This window comes from Dreissena polymorpha, chromosome 5, assembly GCF_020536995.1.
Source record: "Dreissena polymorpha isolate Duluth1 chromosome 5, UMN_Dpol_1.0, whole genome shotgun sequence".
Lineage (NCBI taxonomy): Eukaryota > Metazoa > Mollusca > Bivalvia > Myida > Dreissenidae > Dreissena > Dreissena polymorpha.
Window position 1 is genome coordinate 618,377 of NC_068359.1, and position 18,300 is coordinate 636,676.

The window sequence follows — 18,300 nt, forward strand, 5'->3', positions numbered from 1 at the left end:
CACAACCATAACAGTCCAAGTCAAGTTTGGAGGAGGTGGACAGCATCACCTATCTTGGCAGCATTCTGGACAAACATGGAGGAACGGATTCAGATGTTAGATCCCGCATTAGTAAAGCATAATCAGCCTTCCATCAGCTGAAGTACATCTGGGGATCCAGCGTAAATGGCATCATCACCAAGATTAGGCTCTTCAATACCATTGTGAAGCCAATACAATGTACTCCTCATGGAGCAGAGACCTGGAGAACCTAAGTCATCCCCATAAAAAAAATACCGGTCTTCATCATCACCTGCCCCAGCAAAATCCACTAGATCAGCTGGCCAGACACGATCTCTAACTTAGAATTATGGAGAACAAAGCAGCTGCCTATTGAAGAAGACATCCTTCAGGTACGTTGGCTTTGATGACATACATGTATAGGCCACACATTTTGCAAGCATGCATCCAATCTGACAAGGCAATCTATCACCGGAAACTTCCAAAAGAAAAGGAAAAGAGGGCGGAATAAAAATACCTGACGCTGCGCCCTGGATGCAGATGCTAAGCAGATGGGAAAAATGTGCGGGCAGCTGGAGAGACACGCCCGAACTGAGATGCCTGCAGGAAGGTGGTTGGTGGCCTATGTCCCAGACAGTACCACAGGCGAAGTAAGAAGAGATGGACCATAACTTTTTAGACAAAAGTCAAAAAGAGTCTTTTGTTTGTACTTTTGTCACAGAGATATATTAGCCTCTTGGTCAACTAAGTCATGCCATTATATCTGAAACTTTGCAACCTAGTTACTGGAAGCATCTCTTAACATGTTGTATCCTGTACAAGCAGGCTTCATAGAAACCTTAAGTCTACAGATTAATATATCTTAAAAATATATTTTGTCATCATAACAGATTGTACATCAAAAATTGATTTGGATCTTATTTGTATAGCTTTGGTATGCATTATAGTCAAATGGCTGCTTGTACTGTATTCCATTGATATATGTATGTATATATACTTAGCATATTGGCGAATAAAGTGTATGAACAAACTAATATTAGCTTGACAATCTACTTAACATATGACACAACATACAAACAGACCTACCATCTTTCAATAATAATCCATTAAATACTTATGATCATACTTAAAACGTAATACTATTCTGTTTCTGTCATTTAATGCAACTGAAAATATTGATTCCCAAGTTAAAAGGAAATACATACATGCACTGATAATCCAATACATACAGTGAAATTGTACCAACAAATAATAACATGGTCATAAGCTGTGAAATAAATAGTGTTTTAGTCTGTCAATACCCAAAAGAAACTCTCTTTTCTGGATTATTTATGTTTTATCTGTTGATTGTAACCAATGGTTGATAACAATAGGCAATATCTAACTTTCAAAAGGCTGTATTGGAAATGGTATTAGCAGCAAAGTTTTAATCTAAATCCTTTGCAAAAATTACCAGGTTCAATATTTCAGGCAATATGGACCAGATTAAATTATGACACATAAATTATTGCAATCGAAATTATCAATGGTTATGAAAAACAAAGTCTTGAACGTGTGAAAAATTTATTACAGTTTGGACAAATAATAACTATTTTCAATTTTATCAGAAAGAAAAATGATTTATAGTTCATTATATATTAACAGACTACATAAAATGGACCTATTTCCACAATTTACAATATTTCATCATTATTTTATAATTTTATAATATATAATACTCTGTTCTATTACAGTATATTATAATCTTACTAACCCGTCTTACCGTCACGAAAGTTCAGATATACGAGGCATAATACTCAATTCGTTAAACGAAATTAAATATATATCCGTTATATTTATTAACAAAATACTTGTGTGTAAACCAATTCGTTCTTCTGTTAAAAATTTACTTAACTTAAACTTTAAACACACAGTATTGTACAAATCATGGGTATTGGTGATACATAAGTATTAACTCGACCGACGATGTATTTGTAAATGGCATTATCGTTTAAACCATACACGCTATTCAACGTAGATACACATATCCGATCTTAACGTAGGCAATTTACCTCTTCAATTATACATGTAATATCCGATCTTTGCAACGAAAAAGGTCCTTCACGCAAGCGTTATCCTTTAATTTTTATTCCATGTTTTTTATTCACCGTCAGTGCAGTTTATTTTTTATTTTGATTATTGAGGCGACTGCAGATCACGTGGTATCTACGGTTTCTAAGGACACTAGAGGTCCGTTCGTCTACTTATTTGGGCGATTAATTACGAATATATCGAAGCGTTAAGCATTTATATGGCTTAATGAAACCCAATCCTCAAATCGATACCGCACAATTGTTGTTTTAAATGCTCCCCGACCGACCTGCAAGCGTCTGGGTGCGACCAGGCGCACTGTCTTTTGTAGTAAAATTAATAAATCATAAAACGTTCTTTTATTTTTCTATTGGTATTGATCCCTATCGACATAAACAAAATAAAACTCATTACCAATTAAGTCATTGAATGGCGCGGCTAAATGAAAGAACGTTTGCTGTATGTATATACTTTATTAAAAGCGAACATGCTTTGAAGTTATGTTATTTAAGCATGCAGTCTGCTGCTTTCGCATGTTTCGATAATTCAGGAAAAGTCTCCATTTTGTCGTTTTAAATATTTCACATTGTCTCACTTGTTACACGTTTATACATTTTGTTAAGACCAGAAATCGAAGTTTCGTGCAAACCCGCTGATTTCGATACTGAATATCATTGCTGTGAGTTATTTAACCAAGAGTTAATGTATACACCATTATTTCAAAAAGGACCATTGTAATGTACTTCAAACGATTTGATATTTTCAGAACAAAGCCAAACTCATTTATGTTGTTATGAGAAGTCGCTGTTCTCGTGACGAAATTCAACGATAAGTTTGTGTATTGTTGTTGTATGACTGTTTATAACTGAATTGTGTAACGTGCATCGCAAATTGAATGAATACTCAGAGACGTAGATGTTATCTACGTCTCTGGAATACTTAAACAGAAAAAGATGAACTTAAGACAATAATAAATAAATTAATTAAATACATAATGTTGCAGAATAGTATAATCATTTCAATTGTGTTTGTACGCGAGAGGTGTACACTAAATGGACACAGCTATCTGTCAATTTAAAAGGATCATGTTTATATGCAAAAGTTGAAAATTATGTTTTCGAAATGTTTATTCTGTACCCATTATTCGTTTGATAAACTTTAATGGTTCCTTTATTGAAATGCATGATATATCAAAATCGTTTGTATTGAAAATTCTTCGAATAACACAGAAAGGCATTTTGCACGTGCAAAGCATTTTGCAAAGCTATTTTCTTTTCGTCTATTATTTTTCTTTCCGCTCATATATGCGTAATTACTAAAATGATCATAGAAGAAATGAAGCTGACTGAAAATGTTGTCAGAAACTTCAGAGTTGCTAAAATATTCCGTGAAAATACGGATAAAATAACAAGCATAGACTTTTCCTCAAATGGAGAGACCCTAATTTCAAGCAGTGACGACGATTCAATCGTGATTTACGACTGCCAAGCTGGGACGTATGTAGAAGTGTCACATAAATTCGCGACGTGTTTTTATGTTTATTTTGACCATTTGTGGAATATTTAACTCTTTTTTGATGTTATGGCGTCTGATACAAACACTGATTTGTATTTTTATACACGGATACACATACATTTTTGGTCAAAAACTTAGTATTATTAAGCTAATATTAAATTTTTAGTTCCATCACATTTTACTTACTGAAGTTACTGAGAACATATTTTGTTCTTCAAATTAATTGATGATAATTACTTTTTTAGATGCTATTTGAATGAGAAGTTTTATTTCAGACCAAAAAGAACATTGAACAGTAAAAAGTATGGAGTTGATCTGATCCGATATACACACGCTGTCAACACTGCATTACACAGTTCAACAAAAATAGATGGTAAATTGCTAGCAATATTATGAATATATTATTTAAAAATCTGTGCTTACATGTATCATTAGATGGTCATATAGAATCAGATCCAGGTTCTCAAGTTAGTCAGACTAATTGATTTGAAATTTGTGGTAGCCCAAATAGTATTTGTTCATATTTGTCTACAGAGACTTGTTTGCAATCTTTTCCACTGAATGTACTTCAATTGAAGCTCCATCTCTACCATTCCCAAGCTGTGTAATGAAGATAAACAATACAATCTGCATTTTTACTTGCATACCCATGCAAAAACCAGAATATCATTTGCTAAACAAGCAGCAAACACATTATCAGGTTATTGTACATTAGTCATTACACATGGACTCAAAAATAAGATAAAATACAAAAAAGCCTAGCCAGGCCTTTGTTGTAACTTGGATCCGACGTCCCCTCTTTTGGCAATTTAACCCCATCCCCCCAAAATAAAAAAAAATAAAAAAAAAGAAAAGATATTGATGATTATTTGTGTGTAATTATTTTTGATTGCCTTTCTTGTGCATCCCAATAAAGGGATTATTCCAAATAAACTTGATGACAATAACATTATATATGTTAGCTTCAAACACTTGAAACATGATACATTTTGTTTTAGTGAAATCCGTGCGATAATATATGTGTCATGGCGTGTTCATTTAATTTCTAGTTTGAATTGTACTGTACACAAGCATTAACTTTTGAGATGAATATGCTTGTTTATTCGTCAAGTTTACGTTACACATAAACATACTATACTGGACTGCATACGGTATTCACATATTTCTTAAATTAATGAGGACATGAATGAAATTAGAAAGTGGTTCTGCAATCAGAATATTACAAAAACGGAAGAACAGAAATATGCTGTAGGAATTTGTGCAAGCACAAGAGAAAAAACAGCGCAAACTTCTTCCAGTGATCATGTTTAATTATGTTAATTTAGTATTGATTAATCTGCAATTTCCTAATGTATATATTTTACCATGTTCATAATGATATTTTCTATCAACAAAAGTCACCTGAACCTAAGGTTTAATTTTGAATACTATCAAAACAGGCCTACACATTTGAATTCATTTGTTGTTTCTACTGTATAACTTATCAGTATGCACAATTTATATTTCAGATACAATACGATATTTATCACTTCATGACAATAAGTACATCAGATATTTTCCTGGACACACTAAAAAGTAAGTTTTTATTTTGTGTATTTTTAATGTACTTGGTATTAATTAGGCAGAGGGATATTAAATTGGTTTTGTCCATCAGTCGGTCTGTGACAGAATTTATGTTTTGTGGGGGATATCAATTCAACGCATTTGCTTGTTGCCCTGATTGCTTTCATTTAAAGCTAAGTTTGATGTAAAAACATATCACACAAGTTTAGCTGCAAGAATCAACCAGCAGAACTGAAAACTCAAGTGATGTAAAACCAATATTCGAACATGTTCAGCAAATAAATAAATAGAATGAATTTTTGAAGAGATCAACTAAGCTTATCAGTTAAAATACTTGATTTATTCAATCATGTTTAGTATAATATGTACGTATTATTTTTGTTGAAGTAAAAACTCACACTCATTTATAAAGTGATTTGCTATTTCCAAGCATGCTCTGATATCAGCTAAAATCCTCAACATGCTTGCTTTCAGGGTGGTCTGTCTGGACATGTCACCAATCAATGACACATTTCTGTCAGGCTCACTTGACAAGACTATTCGACTCTGGGATTTGCGTTCTCAAAACTGCCAGGTAAGGTGCATGGATAAGGCTCATTACATTACATAAGTAAGTGCCTCTTTCTGAACAGTATCTTGTGTTTTTAGCTCACCTGATCACAATGTGCTCATGGCCAGCTTTTGGGATCGCCTTTTGTCTGTTGTGCTTTTGCGGCGTCAACATTTGCCTTGTTAATACTCTACAGGCCACATTTATTGTCTGATCATCATGAAATTTGGTCAGAAGATTTTTGGCCAATAATATCTTGGGACAAGTTCGAAAATGGTTTCGGTTGGTCGAAAAACATGGCCACCAGGGGGCAGGGCATTTTTCCTTAAATGGCTATAGTAAAACTTTGTTAACTCTCTAGAGGCCACAGTTATTTTCTGATCATCATGAAACTTGGTCCAATGATATCTTGGACGAGTTCAAAAGCCATGGAGCGGGCATTTTTCCTTATATGGCTTTTGTAATACCTTGTTAACACTTTAGAGGCAACAACTATTGTCTGATCATCATGAAACTGGGTCAGAAGATTTGTTGCAATGATATCTTGGACGAGTTCGAAAATGGATCCGGTTTCTTGAAAAACATGGCCGCCAGGGGGCTGGGCATTTTTCCTTTAATGGCTAGAGTCAAAGCTTGTTTACACTCTAGAGGCCACATTTATTGTCTGATTCATGAAACTTGGTCAGAAAATTTGTTCTGATGACATCTTGGATGAGTTTGAGAATGGTTCTGGTCTGTTGAAAAACATTGCCGGTAGGGGGCGGGGCATTTTTCTGTATATGGTTATATATGGCTATAGTAAAACCTTGTTAACACTCTACAGGCCACATTTATTGGCGGATAATCATGAAACTTGGTCAGAAGATTTGATATCCCAATGATATCTTGAGAGTTTGAAAATGGATCCAGTTGCTTGAAAAACATGGCTGCCAGGAAGCGGGGCATGTTTCAGTTTTTTTTTCCTTCTGTGAGAATGATAGTTTTTCACAATTTTGGCAAATACGCAACTCAAATTTCAAGAAGTTTGCGACTAAAATTTTCACAATTTTTAGAAGTCTGAGACTCTTATATTCACAATTTTAGAAAGTTTGCTTCACAAAAACAAGAAAAAAGCCCTGTGTTTCCTTTTGTTGCTAAATTTGGCTATAGTAAAACCTTGTTGACCTCTAGAGGCCACATTTATTTTCTGATCATCATGAAACTTGGTCAGAAAATTTGTTGCAATTATATCTTGGACGAGTTCGAAAATGGAGCTGGTTGGTTGAAAAACATGGCCACCAGGTGGCGGGACATTTTTCCTAATATGGCTATAGTAAAAGCTTGTTTACACTCTTAGTCACATTTATTGTCCAACTTGGTCAGAACATTTGTTTTATTGATATCTTAGATGATTTTGAAAATGGTTCTGGTCTGTTGAAAAACATGGCCGCCAGGGGGCGGGGAATTTATCTTTATATGGCCAAAGTAAAATCTTGTTAGCACTCTAAAAGTAACATTTATAGTTCATTCTTCATGAAACTTTGTTAGAACATTTGTTTTAATAAAATCTTGGGTCAGTTTGTAACTCAGGTATGCGACTTTAAGCCTTTCAGGCCCTCTTGTTTTTTCTTGAAGTTAAGAGATAGGGGTTGTGTTTTTTTATTGTCAGTGGGTAAGTCTATCATTGTGTGATGTTGAAGAATAAATTTCACATTTTATGTTGAAGTACAGAATTTTGGCATTGCCATCAATACTGTTTTCCAAAAATTGAGTTTTTGAAGGCTAAAATAATGCTTTCAATTAAACTTCATACTGTCATAAAGTTTAAGTTTAATCTAAGGTATGTTTTAAATGGAAAATATTTCACTAACTGGTATACGGTAATACCTGTCAGACAAAACATTGATTTCTCCACGTTCTAGTTCATTTAAAATGTTTAGTGATAGTAAATTATAGTACAAATCACTTTCGTTTCTATAGGGACAGATGCACTTACCTGGGCGACCTGTGGCTACCTTTGACCCAGAGGGACTCATATTTGCTGCTGGAATCAACTCAGAATGTGTCAAGTTGTATGATCTGAGGTCATTTGACAGGGTGTGTGTAAAGAGCTTATTATTTTTCTCTTAACCCTTTCCCACTCAAAAGCACAGTTAAAAGGGCTATGTGAAAGTAACACTTGAAGCACTGTTGACCTTAGTTTAACCCTTTCCCTCTTGGAAGTTAAGTTAAAATAGCTATGTGCAATCAGCATAAAACCAGAACAGCCTGCGAGTAATTCTCAGTCTGTTACGGTTTAATTCTGTTTGCTGCTCATCAGAATCTAAGGGTTGGAAATAATGCCTTTAAAACTTGAATCTAGTAAGAAAGGTCTGAAATTAAATGTTACTTTTCAAGGGACCACAAATGCATAAATTAGGTATCTAGGTGGTAAAGGGTTAAGCTGTGAAAAAAAACACAACATTATGTAATAACAACTATAAGTAATTTACATGTCAAAAAGATCAAGTGAGTTTAAATATGAACTAGAGTTATGTTAGGATTGTACTCCATGTTCATTTCGTTATATGCATTGCAAATAAATTATAGTACTTGAACGATTTATAGAAGTTGTGAATTGAATTGCAGGAGGGTATTTTAAACAAATGAGTCTTATAATTGCTGGAATTTTTTGAATTTTGAAATTGATTATACAAATGAAGGGATGTTTAATTTGAAAAGAAATTACTGTATTTTTATCGAATGAGTGTAAAAATTTTCATTTGCAGGGTCCATTTGCAACATTCAAGTTGCCTCAGGACAAGGATTGTGACTGGACAGGCATGAAGTTCAGTCCTGATGGCAAGTTCATAGTGATATCCACCAGCGGGCAGGTCATACGACTGATAGACGCCTTCCAAGGGACACCACTGCAGACATTTGTTGTACGTCTTATACAGCTTTATACATTCTTATAATTGCTGCAAATGTTTTCTTTACCAAGGAATGAAATTGTTTTCTAATTGGTTTGGTACGGTATGTATCAAATTCAGAAATGTCATTTTTGGATCACCTTAGAACAACATGCTCATGGTGAGCTTTTGGGATACCATAATGTATGTTGTTCCTCCTTGAAGTGAGGTTGAACTGATGTTCAGAATTTTATTAACTTCACAGGAATGTTCCTTGGGTAGTTATTTATGCAAATTCTGCCGATTTGATTAATTGGGTCATAGGGCCCAAAAGGGGTTTTACAATGAAAATTGCAAAAATTGCTGAAACTGCAAGGTCCAGAGGTTTCATATTTGGTGTGTAGGATCATGTTGTGGTCCTCTACAAAGTTTGTTCAAATTATGCTGCAGGGGTCCCCAATATTACTTCAATTAACATGTAGGGAATACTAGAATCTTGTCTGACGTCGCAAAGCCAAAGGCTTTCATATTGGGTAGGTTGAAGAATCTAGAAGCTCTCTACAAAGTATATATATTTTTTGCCCTTAGGTTAAAAAGATGCTTCACCTGAAGTATCTTAAAAATGTTCTTGTTTGTTAAAATTATGCAATTGTGCTTAAAACTGTAAGCGTCATATGGGTCACTACTTTTACAAAGACTTAAATAGGGAAAACCTTTCAAAGTCTTCTTGTATAAATTTGAAAAGCCAATAGCTTTCATTTTTGGCTTGTGTTATCATCAAGTGGTACTTTACAAAGTATATTCAAATTATGCCCCTTGGATCAATACTGGCCTTGCGCTGGGGGTCGTCAGTTTTACATTAACTTCATACCCGTAGCCAGGGGGGGGATGCGTTGGGTGCGCTCGCATCCAATCTTTTTTGACGAGTAAAAAGAATTGTACTATAAGTTGCAACCAATTTTATTTGACGCAAAAACGGTTATTTATTTTTTCCAGGATCCCAGTGAGTCTTCGTATTTAAGCGTTAAAATAATGTTGTATTCAATATGCAACCGACAGGTCACCATATAATTAATTTCTCGATTAAGTCATTCCCAAGATAGTGCGTGATTTTTAGTCCCCTAAGAATTTCACCGGAGGGGACTTATGGTTTTGTGTCCGTCCGTCAGTCCGTCACACTTTTCTGGATCCTGCGATAACTCTCAAAGTTCTTAATATTTTTTCATGAAACTTGGAATATGGATAGATGGCAATATGGACATTATGCACGTCATTTCATTTTGTTCGTATGTCAAAAATTGTGGTTGCTATGGCAACAAATAGACTAGAAATACTGCTGAAATGGGTGTTTTTTCTGGATCCTGCAATAACTCTAAGTTCTGAATATTTTTTCATGAAACTTGAAATATGGATAGATGGCAATATGGACATTATGCACGTCATTTCATTTTGTTCCTACGTCAAAAATTGTGGTTGCTATGGCAACAAATAGACTAGAAATACTGCTGAAAATGTTGTTTTTTTCTTGATCCTGCGATAACTTTTAAAGTTCTTAATATTTTTTCATGAAACTTGGAACATGGATAGATGGCAATATGGACATTATGCACGTCATTTCATTTTGTTCCTACGTCAAAAATTCTGGTTGCTATGGCAACAAATAAAAAAACATTCTGACAATGGTGGAATTTCTGACAATGGTGGAGCCGGTAGGGGACTTTTATTGCTTGGCAATAGTCTTGTTATTTACAATTTTTAACCGTAGAATTGTTGAAATCAACAAAAGTTTTGATAGCAAAATTTGAGAAGATCTATGAAGCCGGTCCCCGCAAAATGGAATTGGAATCTTTGTTATAAATGGATATTTGTTTTCTGTATAATGCATAATTATTAACCTGGCACTCTAATCCGTATAAAATCGATACTTATTTATAGAAATTTGATACTAAATGATTGTTTTGTAACTTTTGTCATCGTTATTAATGTCTGTTAAAGCCATAACTTTAATAGATATCACAACATAATGATGAAGCCACGACTTATAACAATTACATATTGTTCACAGCATTTTCGACAGACTGCGTTGTCTTTCTGTTATATCCCCGTACAACCATTTTCGGATCCCCTAAATGGTTTTCCAGCAACAAAAATATCAGCTATGCTCAAGACAGGCTAATTTTGTTGTTGAATGACAAGAAAACAAATCATTTCTACAAAGCAATGTAGTTTTTTTTTTGTAGTTTACCAACACTTAATTGGCATCTGTTCTGCTCCACATACATAACTTTCCACAATGTTTTAATTATGTCAAACTTGACACTAGGGATGTCCTACTCTCAAACAGTTGTTATAATGAATTTAAAACGTTATAACATATGATCAGGTGGACGTTAACGTTTAATGTTCCTCAACTGTGACGGATCTTGAGCATATAATGGGCAAATAAGTACATCTTTTTTTCGAAGTCCTGGTATACATTGTTAAGGACTTTGAGACCATAGGGCCAGTAGTTTGTGGTTATAGGGTCTTAATGAAGCCTTAAGTGTTATATTTTTCTGAAATTCGTTTAGAAAAAGATAACTTATTTGTTAAAAATAGTTATAAAAAATAAAGTAACCAGTAATACCATTTTGATTTCTTTTTAGTATTGATGCAGATTAGAGAAGACCCAGTTTTGTTAATCAGTGTTTGTTGTACAAGACACTATTAGCACGTTTAGACCAATGCTAACCCTCTGGTACTATCCATAGTAGCAGACAAACAATTGTTTTGAAAAAAAGTCAAATATTTCCATTTAATTTGCTCGATTTATGAATGGTAGAATGTTGGAATGGTGAAACACACCAATTTTATCAAGATTCCAAGATTCCAATAAATGATGATATATTATACCGTTCTTATTGTTTGATTTAACATTCTATAAGTTTGTTGTTGCATATATAAACAAAGTGTGAGCGCGCATACTAGTGTCGGGTTAAACACAGTATAAAATGATGTATATCCGTGACTAATAAAAAAAGGTGGTTATTGCAAAACGTGGTGGGGAATACATGTATGTAATATCATATTCATGTCGATCAGTCAATGAGTATGGTCAATGAAAGTGCAATTTTATATAAAAATGTTCTATAACTTCAGTCTCTAAATACAGTTAAAAAGTGACCAGAATGCAGTAGTGAACGTTTTTTTTAATTTTCAAAATGTTTTAGAGGGAGGACCTCCAAAGCCCCCGATTGCAGGAGGGGGACATCCCCTCCCGCACATACCACCTGCGCCACTTAGTTGCTCAATAACAATCGTTGATGGCAAAAATTCGCACCCCCCTTTTCAAAACCCTGGCTGCGGGCCTGAACTTATATAGAGATAATCGTTTAAAAATCGTCTTCTGTAACACCATGAACCAATGTGTTATATTTTAAATGAATTCAAATCATGCTAATTGTTTTGAAAATTGACTGTGCCCCAGGGGTCACATTTATGATATGAACATGGAGCAAAATGAAGCTTAAAGTCTCGGAAACAATATAGCCCAGTGCTTGGATACTTTGTGTGTAAAACCTGTGGTCCTCTACAAATTTGGTCAACTCATGCATCTGATGTCACAAATGGCAACACCCCTAATGGATAACATGATTGATCTTTACCTACCAGTATATTGCGAAATGACATTTTAGAAATCTCTAAAATGACAAGCCCAAGGTTGAAAATATTGGAAAGTGGTCCTCTACTAGTTTGTTAATTTTATGCCCCTGTAGTCAAAAGTCTTAGCTACAGTTCTCAGATGATCTTTTTTTATCAAAATTTAAGGATCATATAAGATAAAGCCGGCACATTTTTTGTTTTCCAGGGTCATACAAACACAAAGAGGATACCGTTAGAAGTGTCCTTCAGCCCGGACTCCTTGTTTGTGTTCAGCGGGTCCACAGACGGACGGGTGCACTGCTGGAGTACAGACACGGGTGCCAAGATCGCCACGATGAGCTGCGACCACCCAGGACCGGTCCAGTGTGTGGGCTTCAACCCAAAGTTCATGATGCTGGCAACTGCTTGTACAAATATGGTATGTGGTGGGGTTGTGTAGTAGGAGTGGTATGGTTTTGTAAATACTCAACCACTATTAATCAAATATTCTACTGCTGGTACCAATATGTAAGCCATGCACATGTTGATGCTTGTATATCTTATTTTTGAAACGATTGGTGAAGATCCAATAGCAATAACGTCTGCTATGATATATATTGTGCATTATAAGTTATATTTGATCGCTGCTCCAGGTGTTCTAAACTATTAGAAATAATGATGAAAATTTAAACAAAAATCATAAATATTAATTATCTTTCAGTTTTGACCTGAAAAACACTTATTGTAAGCTCATTTAGAACATGTTTCATTACAAAATGTATTGGTATTTTATGAGATACGTTAAAATATAATGTCAAATTATTCTTGTAACCAGAATTGCCTTGTTTTTAGCTCTGCTACAATTGAAGATTTAATGTATGCATTTATTACATTTCAGGCATTTTGGTTACCGTATATTGATGAGTGAACAAAAGTGACAGTTGATTTAAAAAATCAAATGACTGTTTACTCATGAAAGATGCATGAGAATAGGAGATAAAGAACAATGCAGCCTCTGCTTACTATATGTTGGCTGTTAAAAGTTAAAAGAAAGCTTTTATGTTGGAGACTTCAACAACTACTACAAAGTCTTAAGTTTTGGATATAGACACTAGACATGCTTCAAAAGGTTAAGTTTGATGGCAAAATCCTGTTTGCTGACATTGTTTACCTTTGTTTGAAGTATCTCAGTAAAAGGTAGTATGTAGCCATTTAAAGTGGATTGAGATGATATAAAGAGAACATGCTTACAGATTTGTCTTAATAAATAAACAATGTTTTGCAATTGCCAATTATTCCTTCCATGGTTTCTTGACTCGTGATTATTTGTTTGTTACAAACTGCAGTAAAAATGAATATAAAAATGAATGATAGTACTGTAAATATCAATGTCAAGTTAAATATTGAATTGTCATATGAATCTCTTTATTAATTTAGACATGTTTATCAATACAGAAACATCCTTAAAAAGTAAAGCCATATTTAATTAAATTAAGTTTAATTAAGTTAAATTACCATTTGAATTACCATACCAATTACCATGTTTTCAAAAGATATATTATAACAATAAAATACAAAAAATGATGTAATTTAAGAGGAGATTTTTCATAAAAAATAATAGAATCAGAATAAACTAAATCATGATGTTATCAGCATACTCATATTCGTAAATCATTTCCATTGTATATAAACATTCTTATTAGAATTGATCATGCAAAATGGGTATTATGGCATATGCCGCCAGCATAGCTTCTGATCAGCATGTCAGGTCAGGTGCTACCCTGTCTGGAAATGACACCACAAATCTGTGCGTGACTTTATAGTGCATAGTGTGGTTCCTGACCTGATTGCATGATTGCTCAGGCTTGTATGGAGCTACGCTGGCCGCAGATGATATCAAAATCATTTTTGCATGATGCTGCTCATTTTCTTAAAGGGACTGTCAAGCACGAGGACGAAGAAAAGAAAAGTTGTAAAAATACCGTATTATTTTACAATTATTAGTTTATATTGATTAAAATATCACGACAGGTATATTACATTACGTTAAAAATGTTTATATTTTCAGTATATTCGGTAATAAAATTTTGTGATGTAAAATCAAAAAGTACATCGTGAAAATAGGTGAAATAACGATATACTCACTATAAATAACGCAAGTAGATTGATCATTTAATATTAAAAATATATACAATTCACTATGCATGCGCAATTTGCATTCCTGGGTTTACAACGTGACGATGATAATCAATCTACTTGCATTATTTATAGTTAACTGGTAGTTACCTGGTAGACATACCCAGTAAAATTTATTACCAAATATAATGAAAACTTAACAACTTTTAAGTAATGTAATATACCAGTCATGATATTTTAATCAATATAAACTAATAATTGTAAAAAGATACGGTATTTTACAACTTTTCTTTTCTTCGTCGTCGTGGTTGACACTCCCTTTAAGGTTTAGGCTTGTTCTTAAATGAAACAGCGCGTCAGGCTTGTCATTTATGTGCTGGTTACAATTTTTATACTGTGCTTTTGTGTTAATGTCTTGCAATAAATGATGTAATAAGAACGATGGGTTTGGTTTGTAACTTATCTGATTTTACATGCTTGAAACATGTGTAGATATGACCCTTTAGATTGCTCTGAATGTTAAAATTAATTTTTGTATGTAAATATTGAATGGAAGGAATTGTTCAGCTTATATAACAGGTTGTTGTCCGGTTACTTCACAATTCCAAAAGAACTATTTTTTTAGCTAAACATAGCACAACGTGCTCATGGCGAGCTTTTGTGATCGCTTTTCGTCCGTCGTGCGCTGTCAACATTTGCCTTGTTAACTCCTAGAGGCCACATTTATTTCCAATCTTCATGAAATTTGAGCAGAAGATTGGTCTTAATGATATCTTGGATGAGTTCAAAAATGGTTAAGTTTGCTTAAAAAACATGGCTGCCAAGGGGCAGGGCATTTTTCCTTATATGGCTATATATGGCTATAGTGAAATCTTGTTAACACTCTAGAGGCCACATTTATTGTCTGATTTTCATGAAACTTGGTCAGAAGATTCATCCCAATAAGTTGGTTGAAAAACATGGCCGCCAGGCGGCGGGGCATTTTTCCTTATATGGCGATAGTAAAACCTTGTTAACACTCTAGAGGCCACATTTATTTTCCGATCTTCATGAAACATGCTCAGAAGATTTGTCCCAATGATATCTTGGATGAGTTCAGAAATGGTAACCTTTGCTTGAAAAACATGGCTGCCAAGAGGCGGGGCATTTTTCCTTATATGGCTATAGTAAAATCTTGTTAACACTCTAGAGGCCACATTTATTGTCCAATCTTCATGAAACTTGATCAGAAGATTCATTCCAATAATATCTTGGACGAGTTCCAAAATGATGCTGGTTGGTTGAAAAACATGGACACCAGGGAGCGGGGTATTTTTCCTCATATGGCTATAGTAAAACCTTGTTGACACTCTAGAGACCACATTTATTTTCTGATCTTCATGAAACTTGGTCAGAAGATTTGTCCCAATGATATCTTGGATGAGTTTGAAAATGGTAACCTTTGCGTGAAAAACATGGCTGCCAAGGGGCGGGGTATTTTTCCTTTTATGGCTATATATGGCTATAGTAAAATCTTATTAACACTCTAGAGGCCACATTTATTGTCAAATCTTCATGAAACATGGTCAGAAGATTCATCCCGATAATATCTTGGAAGAGTTAAAAAATGATTCCGGTTGGTTGAAAAACATGGCTGCCAGGAGGTGGGGCATTTTTCCGTATATGGCTATAGCAAAACCTTGTTTACACTCTAGTGGCCACATTTATTTTCCGATCTTCATGAAACTTGGTCAGAAGATTTGTCCCAATAATATCTTGTTATCTCAGGTGAGCGACTTTGGGCCTTTCAGGCCCTCTTGTTTAATTTGTAGGAAAAATTAACAATTGGAATAAATAATTCATATTTATTACCATCATTATTTAATGTGTATACATGCCTTTAAGGTAGCGCACCCATAATGATTTCCCGCGATTTATTTTACGATCATTGCCGATCTTCAATGATCGGTTATTTCTGAGAGATGAATTTTTTTTTCAAACTTCAAATTTTGACATATGTTTACATAATTCCTTTATAATACAGTATTTTCACAATAAATATTGACTTTGATCCAAATATCATCGGAAAAATACAATTTCGCGATTTCTTCAAAGATCGAAGAGCCTTTTTACCTGTTTACTTACATGTATGCGTATGTAATTTAAGCTTTCACTAATGTGGAGTTGTCGTGGCCGAATGGTTAAGGCGATGGACTAGAAATGTTTTGGGATCTTCCTGCGCAGGTTCGAATCCTGCGACGCGTTTTATTTCTTTTCAAACGTAATTTGATTTAATATAGCATATAAGCTATGTTTATTGTTAAATATGTTGCAATTTTCATGCACATTCTTCAATTTTAAAAATTAAAACAACGTTATGGCTAAATTGGGTGATTTACTGCTGAAAATATGAATCATGCATGTTGCATTTTTATTTTTATTTCAAAAAGTAAACGGTAAATCTGTAAATTTCTTGGTATTTTTTATGTATATAGTGTATCTATAAAAACCGAGTTCAAAATATTACTTAAATGATACTATTTTTAATTTTATGACACTTTGTTTTTAACCAACCCAATTTCTACTTGGCTGAAACCACTTACATTTCATGGCGCTCTTCCCTAGATAACAAGTTATAACAAGATGTGTTTGTGAAACACAATGTCCCCCTATATGACGTTTTGACTTTGAAGGATGACTTTAGCCTTGTGAAGGATGACCTTGACCTTTCACCACTCAAAATGTGCAGCTCCATGAGATACACATGCATGCCAAATATCAAGTTGCTATCTTCAATATTGCAAAAGTATTCATAAAATAAGCGATTTGGGCCACATATATTTGACCTCTTACCTTGAAGGATGACCTTGACCTTTCACCACTCAAAATGTGCAGCTCCATGAGATGCACATGCATGCCAAATATCAAGTTGCTATCTTCAATATTGCAAAAGTATTTATAAAATAAGCAATTTGGGCCACATATATTTGACCTCTGACCTTGAAGGATGACCTTGACCTTTCACCACTCAAAATAAGCAGCTCCATGAGATGCACATGCATGCCAAATATCAAGTTGCTATCTTCAATATTGCAAAAGTATTCATAAAATGAGCGATTTGGCCACATATATTTGACCTCTGACCTTGAAGGATGACCTTGACCTTTCACCACTCAAATGTGCAGCTTCATGAGATACACATGCATGCCAAATATGAAGTTGCTATCTTCAATATAGCAAAAGTTATTGCAAAATATTTAAGTTGGCGCAAACAGACCAACAGACAGGGCAAAAACAATATGTCCCCTATAGTGGGGGACATAAAAAATAAATGTCTGTAAAAGAATGCTTATTTCATCTTGTTTAAACTTTAAACACCTTTACTGCATCTGTACACAAAAACTGCATGCCCATATTTGGAAATCTGGAGGAATTATATGAAACTTTCATATACCCCAGGGGTGCAAATAAATTGGAAAAAAATCGAGCGTGGGGATGGCTTGAAAAAATCAGCTGATTTTTTATGCTCCCCCAAAAAATTTGGGGGGGGAGACATATAGTGGCCGCTTCGTCCGTCCGTGTGTCTGTCCGTGCACAATTTTTGTCCGGGCTATTTCTCAGCAACTAATGACCAGAATTCAATGAAACTTTATGGGAAGCTTCACTACCAAGAGGAGATGTGCATATTATCAGCAGGTTATGGTCGGATGATTTTTAACAGAGTTATTGCCCTTTGAAATTTTCCATTAACTGTACATATAGTGAAATTCTTGTCAATTTTGTCCGGGCTATTTCTTAGCATCTAATGACCGGAATTCAATGAAACTTTATGGGAAGCTTCACTACCAAGAGGAGATGTGCATATTATCAGCAGGTTCTGGTCGGATGATTTATGGCCCTTTGAAATTTTATATAAAAAATTCTTGTCCCCCCAACTACTGTGCCCTCAAGGCGTTTCCTTTTATCTTAATATATAGTGCAATATTGTGACAAAAA

General features: G+C 34.4%; 1 protein-coding gene across 1 annotated transcript; it reads left to right on the forward strand.

Annotated features, from left to right (window-relative positions):
* Window positions 1-3,358: 3,358 nt before the first annotated feature.
* Window positions 3,359-14,760, forward strand: LOC127831729 (WD repeat-containing protein 82-like). Its single transcript, XM_052356765.1, has 8 exons — window positions 3,359-3,566; window positions 3,861-3,958; window positions 5,094-5,160; window positions 5,623-5,722; window positions 7,658-7,774; window positions 8,446-8,601; window positions 12,416-12,628; window positions 13,088-14,760. Exons 1-8 carry the CDS (start codon window positions 3,391-3,393, stop codon window positions 13,115-13,117), a joined length of 957 nt encoding a protein of 318 aa, XP_052212725.1. The 5' UTR covers window positions 3,359-3,390; the 3' UTR covers window positions 13,118-14,760.
* The last annotated feature ends 3,540 nt before the right edge of the window (window positions 14,761-18,300 follow it).